The following is a 19,020-nucleotide window of genomic DNA, read 5'->3' as shown; positions in this document are numbered from 1 at the left end:
GGGAGAGGTGTTTCCGATCAGCTGGGGAAGGCTCTTGGTGGAACTGAAGGAGCGCTTGAGGGAAGTAAAACCAGCCCTCTCCACGTTAACATCGGCTACATGCACACAGCCGCATTCAACCGGCCCCACTGTCTCTGGTCCCCACCGTCACCTCTAAGTAAAGTAACCCAACAGCTTGAAAGAAAGCAAACAGCTGCAGAGCAAGGAGCAAGCTTCCCACTCATTCCCAGCCAAGGTGAACAGGCCGCGAGTTTGTTGACAGAGAAAAAAGTCATCAATTTTTCATGAGCCAGCGAAGGCAACAGCGTGTCTCCGGATGTCAACAGTTTCCAGGCAACGAAGACAAACCAAATACACAGTCCCCTCACCTGCAAAGGTGTTTCCTTCACAAGCATCAGCTTGGATGGGGAGCCGGGAGGAGATGGAGACGGAGGCAAGTGAAAGCCCTTGGCAGCCACAACGGCTGATTCAGACGTTGGGGGTTTGTGGTTGTCTGCAATGACCCCATTAGCAGATCTTGTCAGACGATGACTCAAGGCCAAGCCGGTCTTTGGGGAGGATTCGGCCACAAGAGCAAGGCGGGAGGGATCAGCTGGCGTGTCTTATTCATCCATTTATTCAACAAACATTTTTGAGCGCTCTTAGGATCAGTGCTCAGGCCCCGGGCCCAGTCTAGCTGGGGAGATGCACAAGGAAACCACTTCCCCTCACCCTATGGATGAGAAAGCCAAGAGCCAGAGAGAGGAAGCAACTGTCTCAAAATCACAGGGCCACCTAGAGGCCAAGCTGTACTTGATCCCCCAGCCCAGGTTCTTTGCAGCTGTGCCAGGAAGGAGGTTGGCACAGACACGGTCTCGTCCAGAATTAATGCTGCAAAAGCTTTCCAGAGCCCTTTAGCCTAAGTGTTCAGAAACCGAATCTAAAACCAAAAAGGAGATCATTAGAATCTCGTCATGAGGTACATGACTGTTATTTTTAACTATCGAGGTGGTTCTAACCAAAACAGAAAGGATGGCCCTTTCCAGAGCACTTTGTCAGGGCTGCAGCTCCCAGGATGTCTCCTTGTGTTTGCGTTAACGTTTCCCAGTGAATGTCAACGGAGGCTCGAGAATAAGTCAACACAGGTCCTCACAGTAAATGGCAAGGCTTCTTAGCAGAGTAAACCGTGTGCTTAGCCTGTCTTAAAAGAATCTTTGCTGAGTAAACAGAAGGAAGGCTTTACTTGAGAGTAAACAGAGCCAGGAGCTGTGGTGTGGAGACTCCACTGGCACCGGCTGCTTCCCGGGGCCCTGGGAGGGAGCTGGCATCGGCCTTGTGTGAGGCAGAAGCTTCCTTGCAAGCCCTTCATGCCAGGAGGGGTGTGGGGACCAGAGAGGTCATGGGACTTATTGTCACACAGCCAGCTGAAGCAGAACCGGACTCTGAAAGGACCCTCAGAAAGGAGAATCTGAGAGTCCATCTCATTTGCTCTGAGGTGTCAAGGAACTTATGTCTTAACCTTCCCAGGACAATTTTTATACTTAAAGACCACTTCAAGGAAGTGAAGCCCTAATGAAGACAGAGATGAGAAAATATTTTTCGTCCAAATAGGTGACCAACTTTCTGTCTGCAAATATTAATGCTGATTCAATATTGTCCTTAGTGGTAGTGGCTAAGGAAACAAACCCTAATAGCTTCTGGTCCTTTGCCCACACCTCATAACTTCCTTGATGGCCTTGTTTACATGAGCTTCTCATTTTCCCAGGTAAAAAAACATTTGGGTCTGAAATCTTTGACCCGTAAACTTGTTAGTCTCAAAAACCCAAGTGCAACCACTGACTTAAAATCATCTCAAATAACTTTACACACACACACACACACACACACACACACACCAACCAACTTGAAACATTCCACTCTTTGTTTAATTTATGGATTCCTTTCCTCTTTCTTGAAAGGATATGAGAACATAGATCAAAGTACAAGTATGCCGTGAAGTCATTACAAGAGCCACAAAAAAAGAAAAAAAAAATTTTTTTTAAATCAGTACCAAGAAAAGGATGAGGAAGCAAATCCATTATCCATTTAGGTCAATTTAATGGCTGAGATTGGGCATTAAGCCTGGTGCTGTTTCTCAGGCAGAGACGCGAGCGTGATAAGTCACAGAGCTCTTGTTATTATAAAGGAGGACTGGCTACCAATTCCCTGGAGGATACAAACTTTCTTCTGGTCCTAAATTTTTTTCTTTTTTAACAAATTTATTTATTTTTGGCTGTGTGTTGGGTCTTCGTTGCTGCATGTGGGCTTTCTCTAGTTGCAGCGAGCGGGGGCTACTCTTCGTTGCGGTGTGCAGGCTTCTCATTGCGGTGGCTTCTCGTGGAGCACGGGCTCTAGGCACACGGGCTTCGGTAGTTGTGGCACGTGGGCTCAGTAGTTGTGGCTCGTGGGCGCTAGAGCGCAGGCTCAGTAGTTGTGACGCACGGGCTTAGTTGCTCCGCGGCATGTGGGATCTTCCCAGACCAGGGCTCGAACCCGTGTCCCCTGCATTGGCAGGCGGATTCTTAACCACTGCGCCACCAGGGAAGCCCCTTCCAGTCCTAAATCTAAAAGAATTTTTCACACAAGACCTTATTTAGGAGACAGTAACAACACAACAGCCTCCATAAGTTTTATGGAAAAAGCAGAAGTGGTTTTCATGTGGCCGTTTCTTCCAACAACCTTGGAGGAAAGCCAAGGGTACAGCAGCTTGCACAGCAGCTCAGTAAAGTTCTTCCTTGTTCTTAGACAAGAAATGAACTTAGCACATTTGACTTTTCCTCTTAATATGCTTAAGTAAATTACACAGGAGGCAAGACCACGTGAAAATGCACTTGGTTTCTTCCTGACTGGGTCACTGGTGGGCACACAAACATGCCTTTCCTTTCATATGTGTGGACTGCCTTGCTCACCCCTGGGCCGACAGCCCGCACCCCTACCTGCCTGCCTCACCACACAGGGGCAGCACTGAGCAAGCATCTGGAAGAAAGAAACTTTCAAAAATTCCATTTGTAAGCAAAGCCGTCCGGCATGAATGCAATTCTACCAATCTACTAATTCCATTAATCCTGAAAATCCAGTATGTGGCTGTTTCCATGAAAATTTAAAGGGTGTAAAAATAAAACAGCTGCTCCAATAGTAGGCATTTTTTCTCTGATACTCTTTTTAATTTTTTAAATGTCAATCCATCATATGAGATAGCAAAGAAATGCTAACATTTTTTGAACAGGAACTGTGCTAAGTGTTTTACATGTGCCATCTCATTGAATCCTACAAGAACTCTATGAGGTCGGTATCATCATTAACCCCACCATGCATATGAAGAAACGGAGGCACAGAGAGGTTAGACAGTTCTCCTAAGGTCACACAGCCCTATTTAGTGGCAGAGTGGGATTTGAGTCAACCCAGGTAGTCTGACATCAGAGCCCTTAACCCTCTATCCCAAAAGACTGATGGGATCTCACTAGTGGAAGACATATCTAGTCCACACTCATTCCCTAAACAGACATTGTCTTATTTATCCCAGCCTCTGCCTAATGCCCAGCAAAGTTTTTCCCTATTTGGAGCTAAAACGCTCTCAAAATTGGTCAGAGTTCTTCCCTCCATAGCTCCCTGGAATAAAGTGAGTTTCTCTTTCATATTAAAGCCCCTCCAATTTTTGAAAAATTAATAATAACGTTCATTGTTGCTCCCCAACCCTCAAATAGCCCTACAGCAAGAACAGGGTGATTATTCCCCATTTACAAATATGTCCCATCCCGTTCCTGCTGGCTAATGAAAGTGCTGGACGCTCCTGACATAGACGTTTCACAACAGATTAGTTGCTTTAATCCACTCACCAGCGTCAGAGACCACATTGCCATTACTAAACCGGACTTAAGAGCTATTAAAAGTAATGCATGGTCATGGTTTTTTTAAATGCAAGCAATATGGAAAAGGATAAATTGAAATGGAAAAAAATCTCTCTCCTGCCCTGTCCAATCTCTCCTTTCAGAGGTAATCACATGTTACTTTTGAATCCTTCCAGAAATTTTATTTACACATATAAACATATGCATGTGAATCTTTTAGGGATATTATGTATAATAGTCTGTAATTTGCCTTTTTCACTTAACAAGGTGTCATAGATATCTTTCAATAGCAGCACTCCTGTTAATGGCTACATGAAGGCCTCCTCTCATGCACTTTTTTTTTCCCCCCTCTTACAAATAATGCTTCAGTGAAATTGTACATATATTTTTGGATGGGTTCCTATAAGTGAAATTCCTGAGTGGAAGGTAAGGGCACTTTAAATTCTGAGAGATGGAAACCAATTACACTCCTTAAAGAGTTGTAGTCATTTTTTTTTTTTAATTTATTTATTTATGGCTGTGTTGGGTCTTCGTTTCTGTGCGAGGGCTTTCTCTAGTTGTGGCAAGTGGGGGCCAGTCTTCATCGCGGTGCACGGGCCTCTCACTGTCGTGGCCTCTCTTGTTGCGGAGCATGGGCTCCAGACGCGCAGGCTCAGTAATTGTGGCGCACGGGCTCAGCTGCTCCATGGCATGTGGGATCTTCCCAGACCAGGGCTCGAACCCGTGTCCCCTGCATTGGCAGGCAGATTCTTAACCACTGCGCCACCAGGGAAGCCCAGCTGTAGTCATTTTCACTCAAAGCAACGGTCCATCTTCCAAGTGTTGACAACATGGTTTATAATTCAACTGTTAAATCTTCCTTCAGTATCTGAAGACAGTTATTAATTGTCGTTCTTTTTGTTTTGTTTTTAATTTTTATTTTATATTATAGTTGATTTACAATGTTGGGTTAGTTTCAGGTGTACACAGTCATTCTTTCAAACAATGCTTATTATGCACCACCTACATGGCAGGCACTGCGTGAGGAGCTGGGTTTGCCCTAAACCAGGAGTTCCCAACCCTACTCATCAAAATCCTCAGGAGAGCTAGTTAAAATGCAGACTCCCTGCCGCCTTCCGGGAGGTCCTGGTTCATCGACCTGTGGAGGGGTCCAGGAAGCTATTTAGTTGTTGTTTGTTGCATTCGGGTATTTTGTTTTGTTTCGTTTTGTTTAATAGCTTCCCAGATGACTCAGCTAATGATAAGCAGTCAAAAGTAGAACAAATCTTCCCGCTTCTTTCTCTGGGCAAAAAACCGCTTTCTGGAAACCAAGGTGCTGGGAACAGGTAGGATCCACTGCCCCCAAAATAAAAGAACAGGGAGCTAACTCCGTGATATTAATTAGTAACGTCCAAACGCCGAAATCTGTTGTTGCTCCCCACCCCTCAAAAAAACAGCCTTATGGCAGGAATGGGCTCATTATTCCCAGTTTACAAATATGCCCCATCCCATTCCTGTTGGTTAATGATAGAGCAGGAATCTCCTGACCTAGAGGTTTCACAACAGATTAGTTGCCTTGATCCACTCACCGGCGCCCGCGACTGCGATGCCGCCACCAAACCAGACTTAAAAACTTTTACTAGCGGGATTGATGGTAACGGGCACGCGCAAAAGCCCCGAGGCGCGCGCGCCCCTAGCGGTCAATAAGTCTCAGTGCAATTGAGGAGTTCGCTTCCCTTGGCCACACTCCTCTTCTAACCCCGCCTCCCGTCCCGCCCCTTCCTCCCAGCGCGGACGTTGATTGGCGAAAGGCGCACTATAAGAATTTGAGCGCGGGTGCCCGAAGCCCAGGCATCAGTGCCAGTTGAGGAGAGTGATTTCGCTGGAAGGTACGGCTGAGGAGAGCTGAGAACACTTCACCCGGTCGCCTGGTCTCAGTCTCCAAGATTTCCTGCATATTCTCCCCTCATCCCAGGCGATGTAGACGTGATGGGGGAGGTGACAGGTCACAGTGTCCGGAAGGAAGTTTGCGGGCTGCGGGGCGCCACTCCTTGCTTCTGCTGTCCCGCCTGCTGAGAATTCCACGCTCATCAATAAGGCGTGGCCCTGGCATCACTTGGGGGAATGCCGGGACGCTCTCGTTTGAGTCCGCGGACCCGGGTCTTGCGGATTCAGGATTATGGAATGAGTAAAGCCAGACCTGGTACCAGCGTCTTGCGCCTTCAGTCCTCATGTGGGTCCGTGGGTTCCCATCTCAGGGCCTGAACACCTACATCTGTACCTGGCGACCTGGAAGGTGCGTACTAAGTGTGAATTGACTGAATGAGGCTTGTGGTAGGGGGCAGGCCTGCTGCAGTGGAAAGGGCATTCGCTAGTCCAGAGACTTGGGTTCCACTTCTGGCTTGGCCACTCACTGCTGCTGAGCAAGGTCCTCCTTCTGTCTGGGCACTGATTACCTTCCGTGTGAAAGGAGAGGGTTTGGCTCTGATAAATATAAGAGTAATGCCAACAATAAGCCAGGCGTTGTGATAAGTACTGGGGATACAGGTGAGCAACACAGCCCCGATCCCCGAACTCACTGCATGGAGGCAGGAAGATATTGAACAAACTGTCAAAAATGCACAATTACACATTTACAAATTATGGGGGAGAAAGGATTTGACACATTTTATTTGAATTTGTAGCAATATACCAAGTTGTTTTGTTGCATAAATATTTTGAATTCTTTCAATTGGTTTTTCTTTTCCAAAAGGTGGTTTTAAAACTTCACATTTCATGTATGGATCTCTCCTTATCATTTTTAGCTGAGAAGAAAGAACAAAAAAAAAAAAAAAGAATTAGAGTAAAACAGTTGATAGGCGCTTCGGATTTTTTTTTAAACCTATCCCATTGTCCAACACATTCTGTGGACTTTTTTTTTTAATAATTTTTTAAAAATTTTATTTATTTTTGGCTGCGTTGGGTCTTTGTTGCTATGCACAGGCTTTTCTCTAGTTGCGGCGAGCGCAGGCTTCTCATTGCCGTGGCTTCTCTTGTTGCAGAGCAAAGGCTCTAGGCATGCAGACTTCAGTAGTTGTGGCACATGGGCTCAGTAGTTGCGACTCGCAGGCTCTAGAGCACAGGCTCAGTAGTTGTGGTGCAGGGGCTTAGTGGCTCGGCGACATGTGGGATCTTCCTGGACCAGGGCTCAAACCCGTGTCCCCTGCATTGACAGGCAGATTCTTAACCACTGCACCACCAGGGAAGCCCCTGCGAACTTTTTAAAAAGTTGTCTTCTTAGGTGGTTTGTCAATGAACATGTCTGTTCCCAAGATTCTTCAGAAGATGAGGATTAGAGCCCATATACCTAATGCTGGCTTCCTGCTAATGCAGGATTATTAGAGGGGTGAGTGAGCTGGCCATGGACCGAGGTATGCTTTCAGTAGCCACAGGAGATGTGAATAGAATTTTAAGAACAAGGAACTGTTTAAACAAAGTAACAAGTATGCTTGGTGAACATCAGAAGTGTGAAACTATAAGAAACCAACCAGGTACGCAACCCTCAAGTGTCATAATAAAGAAGCCATGACTGGGCAGGATCGGCAGGGAGGGGGCTTGGGGAGCACAAGGTTGGACCTGGGATTCTGGAAACCAGGGATGCCAGCTGTGTTGTGCCTTATGCAGAAGGGAAATAACAGTCGCATGCCAGCAAGCATTACTTCGTTCATTCTCTAACATGAAGGAGGTATGATTTCCATTTTGCAAATCTGAAATCAAGGCTCAGAGAACTTAAAGGTCAGTGGAACTGGACAGGTTTTATTACTGATATCTAATGAATAAAAGACTGGCATTCCTATATGTGGATGTGGGTCCCCTAATTTGATTATCAGATCATTCTTTGGAAAGGTTTTTTAGCTCTATTAGATTCTTACTATATTAAAGGTTTCTTTTAAAAAGCTGGGCCATCCATTAGGCCATGTTAACATGAGTCTTGCTAGAGTGAACGTTTGCGATTGCATTGTTTGGTTTGGATAACTTAAATTTATAATATCCCAATTTACCACTAATTTTCAGCTGTTTTAGATGCTGTGCTTTTATCTTGTATTCTCTTTAACCCATCCAAAAAATATTTCAGCTAAGTGAAATGTGGATGTTCCCTCCTTGAATGCTAGATGCAAGGAAGCCGTTATCTCCAAACTCTAGAGGATGTACTCTCATCACTTCAGATGAGAAAGCTGATGCAGGAGGAAGGAGCAGGAGCATGGGGAGATGCAGTTAAAGCAGGCTTCCAAGTCATTGCCTGGTTTTAATCCTTCCAGGCACTTACTACTTTGTAACCAAAAGGCATGAAAACCTGAGCTTCTACTTATCCACCTGACGTGGGGTCTTACCAGCATGGGATTGTTGTACAGAACGACGCCTGAGATTAGCACAGTGCTGGCCTTCATTTAGGTGAGCTATGGATGAGGAAAGTGAGGAAAAGTAGGCACTTACCATGTGGATGTAGATCATCTTTGTTTTATGACACATTCCTTAGTGCTCCGCGATGCCCTTTTCCATGTCTAAATTTGAACCATGACGTCTATGTTCTCTCATTGTATCCCACCCACCTCAGGTCCTAAATTATTTACCCTACCTTATCTTTTTTATCAGATATGAATGCCTTAATTTCTAAAAATTTGAGCTTTACAAAAAGGGTAACGTGCTATATATATGTTATTTACTAAGACTTGCTTTTAAATTTCACTCTGTAAGAATTCCTCCATATCTGTAGTTTCCACCACTGACAACTTAGGGCCACTTATTTGATGGACCTCTGAGATTTTCATTTTTCAGCACTGCTTTAAACATTACCAGAGATGTATCTTGATGTCCAATTTTACAGGATACACCAGCCACTTGCCCAAATGGCTACAGTAACATATACAAATGGTCCTGTACACTGGAGTGAGGACGGCTGGGGCCAGGAAGTCCTGCTCAACTCCTCAATCCCATGTCCCCAGCTATTAATTGCACAGATGTCCCAAGTGCCTGTCACCTAACATGCTCTGAATACACAAGAATCATGTTATATAAATCCCAAGTTCTAGGGTGGCCCTGGCATTTTGAAAAGCGAACCAATTTCCACTTCACACCACCATTCAATCACCTCTCCCCCAAAAGCTACTTCATTTGTTAGTTTTTCAGAAATCTGAGGGCTGGATCACCCCCAACAGTGACTCTTATCGAGGTCTAGAGGACAGAGCCTGTAATCATGAAGTCATGTGGGCAGTCCGGACAAGGTGTCTGCTCTGAACCTTTCTCCTCCTGCCTCTCCATGCAGTTCTCAATGCTGCACCCAGCTTCTTCTTTCAGGAAGAGACCACTGAAAGCCACAGTTCATCTTTACACAACACATCCCCAGAACTATCAGTAAGACCAACAGCAGCAAAGAGCTCAGCTTTTTATTGAACGTGCTACTAAAGAGGTTTAGTCAAAAAGACCAAAGCCCATGTCATCATCAGACTCTTCAGATTCTTCTTTCTTTGCTTCCACTTTCTTCTCCTCAGCTAAAAACAAAACAAAAAATAGTCAGTTACCTCTCTCAAACTCCAAAGAGCTCCAGGCCCTTCAACTTACGCGGTCAAAAATACCCTAGATTTCCCTCATCAAACTATGCCTCTGGTTTTAAGATTTCTATACATCATCTACTCTTAGCAAATGAAGAACAATTTTGCCTATACTACTTTTAATCTCCACGCTCTGATACCAAGTTTCCTACCTGGGGCAGCAGTGGTGGAGGGGGCAGGACCTCCTGCTGGTGCAGCACCAGCTGCTGGGGCAGGTCCACCTGCCCCCACATTGCAGATGAGGCTCCCGATGTTGACATTGGCCAAAGCCTGCAATACACACGCATATATAGGTAAATGCCTAGTTCTGTCCTTTTGTTCTAGCACCAAAATGCTGGCTTAACTTGCTAGGAGAAATTTCAAGCTTCCTTAAACACTCAAACCAAGATGCTTTCCACAGTTCATGTCTCCTCTTTAGAATGAATTCAGTTTTTTATACTATGTAATTCTAGGACTTTTCCCAAGGGAATTCACTGAGGATGATTTAGGAACAATGTTTCCAATCTTTCAAGTCTCAAGGTTGAAGGACAGGAGGTGAATAGTTAGAGGCTATCAGTTTCACTTGCCAGAGATTAAGTAGCCTACACAATGGAAGGTAGCCAGTGCTAAGTTCCTTGGGTAGGAATCCGGTTTTCATTAGTCTGTTACCTCCTGGGTTACCAGTTTTATGAAGGAATGACCTGGTTAATATATTTTCCTCATGATTTTAGAACAGAAGGAAACAGAAAGCAGAGTCTGAGACCAAGAGAAAAAGACATAACAAAGGAAAACCTTAATTAGCTCCTAGAGATAGAAATGAGGAAATTATTGCTCATACTTGGACAAGTCCAGTGGAATTCTGGCACTTCTGGAGGTTAGAATGAGCACCTGACTTAATGGCCTTACAAAATTTGCTTCTCCAAATCACTGCCACCATCACCTTACCTTTGCAAACAAGCCTGGCCAAAAAGGTTCAACATTTACACCGGCTGCTTTAATGAGGGCATTGATCTTATCCTCCTAAAACAAATAAAAACGGCAATCCATCAGACAGCAAAGTTTAGCTTTCCTAAATGTCTCCGAAATACTGCAAATTGAAAGCAAATCACTCGTAACATGTGTACAAAACTACGTTTACCCAGTTCAAATATTCTATCGGCACCGCATGTATGCTAATTTAAGACGACTCTTTCTTCCACTCTAAAGGCAAAAAAAAAAAAAAAGCCTCTGCTCTTGTGTGCCAGGTACTTTGCACGGCCTCGAGTTCATCGCTGCCACTTCACAGGCTGGGACTTGCCCAAGTCACGCAGCTATTTTAAGTTGTGAGGCAAGGCCAGAGGTGGAGCAGAGCCTCCACACCACGCAGCCAGGCCCCAGGAGGTCTTCTCAAGAGCACGAAAGGAAATCACACCAAATGGAGGTATAAAGCGTCCTGGGGCATTTTCTAGCTGCGGATGAGGCTGCCCACGTGTTGCACAAGTTTCTCTAAATACAGGTTCTCAAAGCCCGAGCGCGCCGCCGCCAAGTGAAAGCCACTCCCTCCGGGGCGGGCACGTGGCCGAGGCCCCAGGCCGCCCCGCACATGGGACCACCCGATGGGAGCCCGTCCCGCCCGTCCCCCTCCGTTGGGGTGTCGACTGCCGCGGCTCCGGCCAGAAGAGTCCGCCCCGGACGCCTGCGAAGGCGGGGAACCTGCGCCCCGCCACCGGCCCACGCCCGCACTCACCGTGACCGTCACCTCATCGTCGTGCAGGATGAGGGCTGAGTAGATGCAGGCGAGCTCCGAGACGGAGGCCATGGTGCGGACGAGTGCTAGGCAGGGTCTGCCGGGCGCGGTGCTAGTCGCCGGATGAAGTGAGGATCTCACCCCAACGCGGCCTTAGCTTCCTCGGAAGGACCGAGCACCTTAGCGGAAACTGAGGAAAAGGAAGTGCCCGCCTTCGTGCAGCATCTTATACTAGCCAAGCGGACCAATCGGCGCCCGAGTCTACCGGAAGAGGCGGGACTAGAACATCTCGCGACAACACACCAAAGACGCCTGCGCAAACACGTATCTCTCTCGTTTGCGGCTTCAAAAAGTTAATAGGCGTTTGCAGACGCTAGTTCCCGAGGCTTGGGTAAAAACTTAGGGCTTGTGAACAGTAAAAATATTTTTAGCAAAAAGTTGCCTAGATAAACAGGTATCACTCCCACCTTCTGTAGCCCGTGTGAGAGTGTTTAAGCAGGCAGAGACCTGCCGAAGAGCAGGAAACAGGTTTTAACCTGGAGGTCCCGGTGCTTAGCGCAGCTTCTCGGATAAAATGCTAAGTGAATATAGGAGAAAATGAGAAACCTGCAACGTTACTGTAGCAGAGGCATTTGAGCGCCTACTGTGACCCAGGCACTGAGCCACACTCTGCAAGGATTCGTTTAATCCTCACCCAGTATAAGAGGTAAGTACTATTATCTCCATTTTGTGGATGGCAAAACTAAGGTGTAGGCCCGGTAACTACACAAGATTCCGCAGTTACTACGAGGCCGAACCTGGATTTGGAATCTAGGAACCTAAATTCAGTGCTTCCTTGTGTGTGCAGAGAGGGATGGGTTTGGGGATTATGAGTAAATTTTGTCTTCTTTTTTTTTTTCCCTCCAAAGCATAAAAGATATATTAGGAATATAGGAGAACTTGCCACTTAAGCTTCATTTTTTTTTTTTTTTTTTTTTTTTTTGTAAATAAGGGAACCCGTGGTTGGATGTAAATGCCTTGAAACTGTACTTGTGATGTTAAAAGACCTCTTGATGTAACTGCTGTCTGGCTAGGTGCTGTATTGCCTTCTCGGGTCCTTTGAAGCTAATGAAACTGGTGTTGGGTTCATGCTGAGAGGTTTTCTTTAGAATTTTTTAAATTGAGGTATAATTGATATATTAGTTTCAGGTGTACAACATAATATTCGACATTTGTTTGTACTGGGAAGTGATCATCATAATAAGTCTAGTTAACATCCATCAATCATACATAGAGAACAAATTTATTTGTGTGTGATGAGGTCTACTCTGTAAGCAACTTTTCAGTGTGTGGTACATTATTCACAGTAGTCACCATGCTGTACCTTACATCCCCATGACTTATTTATTTTATAACTGGAAATTTGTAGCTTTGATCCCCCTTCACCAATTTCACTCAGCCCCGCATCCCCACCTCGGGCAACCGCAAATCTGTTTTCTGTATCTATGAGCTTGTTTTTGGTTTTTTTGGTTTTTTTTTTTTTGTCTGTTTGTTTAGATTCCACATATAATGAGGTCATATGGTATTTGCCTTTCTCTGACTTATTTCACTTAGCATAACGCTCTCAAGTTCCACCTGTGTTGTCTCAAATGGCAAGAGTTTATTCTTTTTTTGCTGAATAGTATTCCATCACATTTTCTTTATCCATTCATCCGTTGGTGGACGCTTAGGTCGTTTCCATGCGTTGGAGATTGTAAATAATGCTGCAGTGAACATGGGGGTGCAGGTATCTTTTTAAGTTAGTGTTTTCCGTTGTCTTCTAGTGAATACTCAGAAGTAGAATTTCTGGATTTTTTTTTTTTTTTCTTCCCATGGATCCAACTCATGTTTAATAGCACCGATGTGTAGCAGGGACACGAGGTTGACTGCTGGAGCCCTGCCCTAGGGGCTCACAGTCAATCCAGAGACACAGGTCGTTACAGCGCTGGGCGTGAGTGCTGAAGCAGCCAAGTGCACGAGTGGGCATGGAGGCAGGACTCCTGAAGAGCAGAGGGGAGGGCAGCGCGGGCCCTAACAAGACTAGCTGCTAACACAACAGGCAAGTGCCTGGAAGGGAGCCGAGACTGGCGAGGAGGCCCCGCACCCCACCCTCCTGCGTTGAAGCTGTCCCAGTGGGCCAGGGCTGCTGGTACGCCTGTACATAGGGAAGCACCCTTCCCTGCCAAGACACCCTCCCACTTACACTGAATAATGAGAGCAGCTGCTTCCTGCATGCAGCCTTCCTTAACTTCCAGTCCAGAGGACAGGGGACACAGGGAGCAGAGACTGGGGCAGGGGTCAAAGCAGACACTACAGGAGTTAGGTCCAAAAGGGCTGGCACGGCGGACCCAGTCCAGTCCCAGCCAGCACCGAAGTGGGTGGGTTTGGGGGGGGAGTAGTTACAAGGACTGTACAAACTTGATGGGAACTGATCTACGCAGCTCTTTCCAACTAGCGGGAACAGGCCAGGTGAGAAGGCGCTCCCCAACAAGGTGTGGGGATGCAGCCGAGAGCCCAGTGGGAGGCAGCCTCTGGGCCACTGAGGGAGTCGGAGAATGAGGGGCACAGAGCAGAGGCCATTGTCCTGCTTTGCCCTCGGGTGGCGGTTTAAGGGGCACTGTTTGTGCCGACACATGGTAGACGCCAAACAAGTGCATCTCCTGCCCAGCAGTGGGGCAAGTGGACAGGGCACTACCTGGTGCACTATATCTAGAGTTGGCTGGCAATGCCACACTGTCCTGACAGGCGGCCGTGGGGTTCCCTGGCCACGCAGGCCACTTCATGACAAGGGGGCACTGCCACAACTGCCCGGGCCGTGTTTGGAATCCAGTGCTGTGGGTTGGGGCGTGGGACAGATTATAGTAGTTTTAATTTTCGAAGGAACCTCCATACTGTTTTGTGTAGCGCCTGCACCAATTTACATTCCCACCAACAGTGCATGAGGGTTCCCTTTCTCCCCATCTTCGCCAACACTTGTTAGCTCTTGTTGATGATAGCCATTCTTAACAGGTGGGAGATGATAGCTCATTGTGGTTTAAGTTTGTGTTTCCCTGATTAGTAGCGATGTTGAGCACCTTTTCAAGTACCTGTTGCCCATCTGTATGTCTTTGAAAAAATATCTATTCAGATCTGCCTGTTTTTTAATTTGATTGTTTGTTTTTTTGTTATTGAGTTGTATGAGTTTTTAATATATTTTGGATATTAACGCTTTGTCAGGTACATGATTTGCAAATATCTTTTCCCATTCAGTAGGTTGCCTTTTCATTTTGTTGATAGTTTCCTTTTCAGTGCACATGCTTTTTAGTTTAATGTAATCCCACTAATTTGTTTTTGCTTTTATTGCCTTTGCTTTTGGAGTCAGATCCAAAAAATCATCACCAAGACCTGTGACAAGGAGCTTACTGCTTTATGCTTTCTTCTAGGAGTTTTATGATTTCAGGCCTTACATTCAGTTCTTTAATCCGTTTTGAGTTAATTTTTTGTGTATGGTGTAAGATAGTGGTCTACTTTCATTCTTTTGCATGTGGCTGTCTAGTTTCCCAATGGCATTTATTGAATATTGTATATTCTTAGCTCCTTTGTCATAAATTAATTGACTGTATATGCATGAGTTTATTCCTGGGCTCTCTATTCTGTTTCATGGATCTATGTGTTTGTTTTTATACTGTTTGATGACTATAGCTTTGTGATGTCTCCAGCTTTGTTCTTCTTTATCAAGATTGCTTTGGCTATTCAGGATGTGTTGTGGTTCCATATAAATTTTAGGGTTGTTTTATTTCTGTGAAAAATGCCATTGGAATTTTGACAGGGATTGCATTGAATCTGTAGATTGCTTTGGGTAGTATGGACATTTTATCAGTATTCTTACAACCATGAGCATGGAATATCTTTCCATTTATTTGGGTCTTCAGTCTCTTTCATCAGTGTCTTAACTTTTCCTTTATTTTTGGTATTTTGAATTGTCTACAACGTGTATGTGTATCATTTATTACATATCTGAACCTTAAATATAACTCCTACTAACAAAATGGTAATCTTTACATTTCATCAATTATTTCCCTCTTGGAATTTGCCTAGTTTCCTGGAAAGGTGATTCAGTTTTTTGTTTTTTGTTTTCCCCAGGAACCTGCTTTGTTTAATCAATGCCATTATCTCATCATCCCTGACCAAACATTTCCATTGGAATCCCCCAATTTAGAGTCCCACTTGGGTTCATCTTATCCACAAATGTAAACATATCTTAATATCCCAAACTTTTTTTTTTTAAAGTGATGGGAGTGTCAAATCTTCTAGATTTTTACAAGTTTTGTTTCCCATCTTATCTTCTTTTTTTAAAAAATATATTTATTTATTTATTTATTTTTGGCTGTGTTGGGTCTTCGTTTCTGTGCGAGGGCTTTCTCCAGTTGCGGCGAGCGGGGGCCACTCTTCATCGCGGTGCGTGGGCCTCTCACTGTCGTGGCCTCTCATTGCGGAGCACAGGCTCCAGACGCGCAGGCTCAGTAGTTGTGGCTCACGGGCCCAGCCGCTCCGCGGCATGTGGGATCTTCCCAGACCAGGGCTCGAACCCGTGTCCCCTGCATCGGCAGGCAGACTGTCAACCACTGTGCCACCAGGGAAGCCCCCAAACTTTGTAAAAAGCTTTTTAAAAAAAAACTATCAAGGTTTCTAAAAATAAAACTTGTTTTGAGTTTTCATCTAAATCTAGGAAGCAGTTATAGTGGAATTTGGGAGGAAAAATGTAAAATTATTGAAAAATTCAAACGTTTCCAAAGCCAGAATGAATCAGTCCAAAACATACTTCCCTCACCAGTGTACTTAACAAAAAACCGATCTGGTGAATATAATACATATCAACACACAGTAAAACAAGATTTTTCCCATTTTAAACTATACTAATAAGAAATAGTTTTTTTTTATTGAAGTATAGTTGTTTTGCAATGTTGTGTTAATTTGTGCTGTACAGCAAAGTGATTCAGTTATACATATATGTACATTCTTTTTTTTAACGTTCTTTTCCCTTATGGTTTATCATAGGATATTGAATATAGTTCCCTGTGCTATACAGTAGGACCTTGTTGTTTATGCATTCTATATATAATAGTTTGCATCTGCTAACCCCAACCTCCCAATCCATCCGTCCTCCAACCCCCTCCCCATTGGCAACCACAAGTTTGTTCTCTGTGTCTCTGACTCTGTTTCTGTTTCATAGATAAGTTTATTTGTGTCATATTTTAGATCCCACATACAAGGAATATCATATGGTATTTGCCTTTCTTTTTTTTTGAATTTTATTTATTTATTTTATACAGCAGGTTCTTATTAGTCATCAGTTTTATGCACATCAGTGTATACATGTCAGTCCCAATCTCCCAATTCATCACACCACCACCCCCAGCCGCTTTCCCCCCTTGGTGTCCATACATTGGTTCTCTACATCTGTGTCTCTATTTCTGCCCTGCAAACCGGTTCACCTGTACCATTTTTCTAGATTCCACATATATGCGTTAATATACGGTATTTGTTTTTCTCTTTTTGACTTACTTCACTCTGTATGACAGTCTCTAGATGCATCCACGTCTCTACAAATGCCCCAATTTCGTTCCTTTTTATGCCTGAGTAATATTCCATTGTATATATGTCCCACATCTTCTTTATCCATTCGTCTGTCGATGGGCATTTAGGTTGCTTCCGTGACCTGGCTATTGTAACTGGTGCTGCAGTGAACATTGGGGTGCATGTGTCTTTTTGAATTATGGTTTTCTCTGGGTATATGCCCAGTAGTGGGATTGCTGGGTCACATGGTAATTCTGTTTTTAGTTTTTTAAGGAGCCTCCATACTGATCTCCATAGTGGCTGTATCAATTTACATTCCCACCAACAGTGCAAGAGGGTTTCCTTTTCTCCACACCCTCTCCAGCATTTGTTGTTTGTAGATTTTCTGATGATGCCCATTCTAACCTGGTATGAGGTGATACCTCATTGTAGTTTTGATTTTCATTTCTCTAATAATTAGTGATGTTGAGCAGCTTTTCATGTGCTTCTTGGCCATCTGTATGTCTTCTTTGGAGAAATGTCTATTTAGGTCTTCTGCCTATTTTTTGATTGGGCTGTTTTTTTAATATTGAGCTGCATGAGCTGTTTATATATTTGGAGATTAATCCTTTGTCCGTTGATTTGTTTGCAAATATTTTCTCTTATTCTGAGGGTTGTCTTTTCGTCTTGTTTGTAGTTTCCTCTGCTTTGCAAAACCTTTTAAGTTTCATTAGGTCCCATTTGTTTATTTTTGTTTTTATTTCCATTAGTCTAGGAGGTGGATCAAAAAAGATCTTGCTGTGATTTATGTCAAACAGTGTTCTTCCTGTGTTTTCCTCGAAGGGTTTTATAGTGTCCAGTCTTAGATTTAGGTCTCGAATCCATTTTGAGTTTATTTTTGTGTATGGTGTTAGGGAGTGTTCTGATTTCATTCTTTTACATGTAGCTGTCCAGTTTTCCCAGCACCGCTTATTGAAGAGACTGTCTTTTCTCTCTTGTATATCTTTGCCTCCTTTGTCATAGATTAGTTGACCATAGGTGTGTGGGTTTATCTCTGGGCTTTCTGTCTTGTTCCATTGATCTATATTTCTGTTTTTGTGCTACTACCATATTGTCTTGATGACTGTAGCTTTGTAGTATAGTCTGAAGTCAGAGAGTCTGATTCCTCCAGCTCTGTTTTTTCCATCAAGACTGCTTTGGCTATTTGAGGTCTTTTGTGTTTCCATACAAATTTTAAGATTTTTTGTTCTAGTTCTGTAAAAAATGCCACTGGTAATTTGCTAGGGATTGCATTGAATCTGTAGATTGCTTTGGATCATATAGTCATTTTCACAGTATTGATTCTTCCAATCCAAGAACATGGTATATCTCTCCATCTGTTTGTATCATCTTTAATTTCTTTCAGCATTGTTTTATGGTTTTCTGCATACAGGTCTTTTGTCTCCCTAGGTAAGTTTATTCCTAGGTATTTTATTCTTTTTGTTGCAGTGGTAGATGGGAGTGTTTCCTTAATTTCTCTTTCAGATTTTTCATCATTAGTGTATAGGAATGCAAGAGATTTCTGTGCATGAATTTTGTATCCTGAAACTTTACCAAATTCATTGATTAGCTGTAGTAGTTTTCTGGTGGCATCTTTAGGATTTTCTATGTATAGTATGATGTCATCTGCAAACAGTGACAGTTTTACTTCTTCTTTTCCAATTCGTATTCCTTTTATTTCTTTTCCTTCTCTGATTGCCGTGGCTAGGACTTCCAAAACTATGTTGAATAATAGTAATGAGAGTGGACATCCTTGTCTTGTTCCTGATCTTAGAGGAAATGCTGTCAGTTTTTCACCATTGAGAATGATGTTTGCTGTGGGTTTGTCATATATGGCCTTTATTATGTTGAACTAGTTTCCCTCTATGCCCATTTTCTGGAGAGTTTTTATCATAAATGGGTGTTGAATTTTGTCAAAAGCTTTTTCTGCATCTATTGAGATGATCATGGTTTTTCTTTTTCGATTTATTAATATGGTGTATCACATTGATTGATTTGCATATATTGAAGAATCCTTGCATCTCTGGGATAAATCCCACTTGATCATGTTGTGTGATCCTTTTCATGTGTTGTTGGATTCTGTTTGCTAGTATTTTGTTGAGGATTTTTGCATCTATATTCATCAGTGATATTGGTCTGTAATTTTCTTTTTTTGTAGTATCTTTGTCTGGTTTTGGTATCAGGGTGATGGTGGCCTCATAGAATTAGTTTGGGAGTTTTCCTTCCTCTGCAGTTTTTTGGAAGAGTTTGAGAAGGACGGGTGTTAGCTCTTCTCTAAATGTTTGATAGA

The 19,020-nt window shown here is 43.8% G+C and overlaps 1 protein-coding gene and 1 long non-coding RNA gene across 2 annotated transcripts in view; one reads left to right on the top strand and one right to left on the bottom strand.

Moving 5' to 3' along the window:
* Positions 1–9,237: 9,237 nt before the first annotated feature.
* RPLP1 (ribosomal protein lateral stalk subunit P1) lies at positions 9,238–11,342 on the bottom strand. Its single transcript, XM_082383536.1, has 4 exons — positions 11,139–11,342; positions 10,358–10,432; positions 9,586–9,703; positions 9,238–9,373 (listed from the first exon to the last, which is right to left on the bottom strand). The coding sequence occupies exons 1-4, from the start codon at positions 11,208–11,210 to the stop codon at positions 9,294–9,296; spliced, it is 345 nt and encodes a 114-aa protein (XP_082239662.1). The 5' UTR covers positions 11,211–11,342; the 3' UTR covers positions 9,238–9,293.
* Positions 11,343–11,482: 140 nt separating this feature from the next.
* The window catches only part of LOC309624843, a 33,359-nt gene continuing 25,821 nt past the window's right edge, over positions 11,483–19,020 (top strand). Inside the window, exon 1 of the long non-coding RNA XR_014242141.1 lies at positions 11,483–11,844. This is a non-coding gene — a long non-coding RNA (uncharacterized lncRNA). The remainder of the gene's footprint in view (positions 11,845–19,020) is intronic.

Source organism: Balaenoptera borealis, assembly GCF_965194805.1.
Source record: "Balaenoptera borealis genome assembly, chromosome: 3".
NCBI classification, from domain to species: Eukaryota; Metazoa; Chordata; class Mammalia; order Artiodactyla; family Balaenopteridae; genus Balaenoptera; species Balaenoptera borealis.
This window is presented reverse-complemented; position numbering and strand designations above follow the sequence as displayed.

Excerpts from the sequence above, each read along its gene's own strand:
- RPLP1 (XM_082383536.1), bottom strand. The coding sequence starts at position 11,210 with ATGGCCTCCGTCTCGGAGCTCGCCTGCATCTACTCAGCCCTCATCCTG. Across the intron at positions 9,704-10,357 it reads GGCCAGGCTTGTTTGCAAAG|GCTTTGGCCAATGTCAACAT; the intron begins GTAAGGTGATGG and ends TGTGTATTGCAG. Across the intron at positions 9,374-9,585 it reads CTCCACCACTGCTGCCCCAG|CTGAGGAGAAGAAAGTGGAA; the intron begins GTAGGAAACTTG and ends TTTTGTTTTTAG.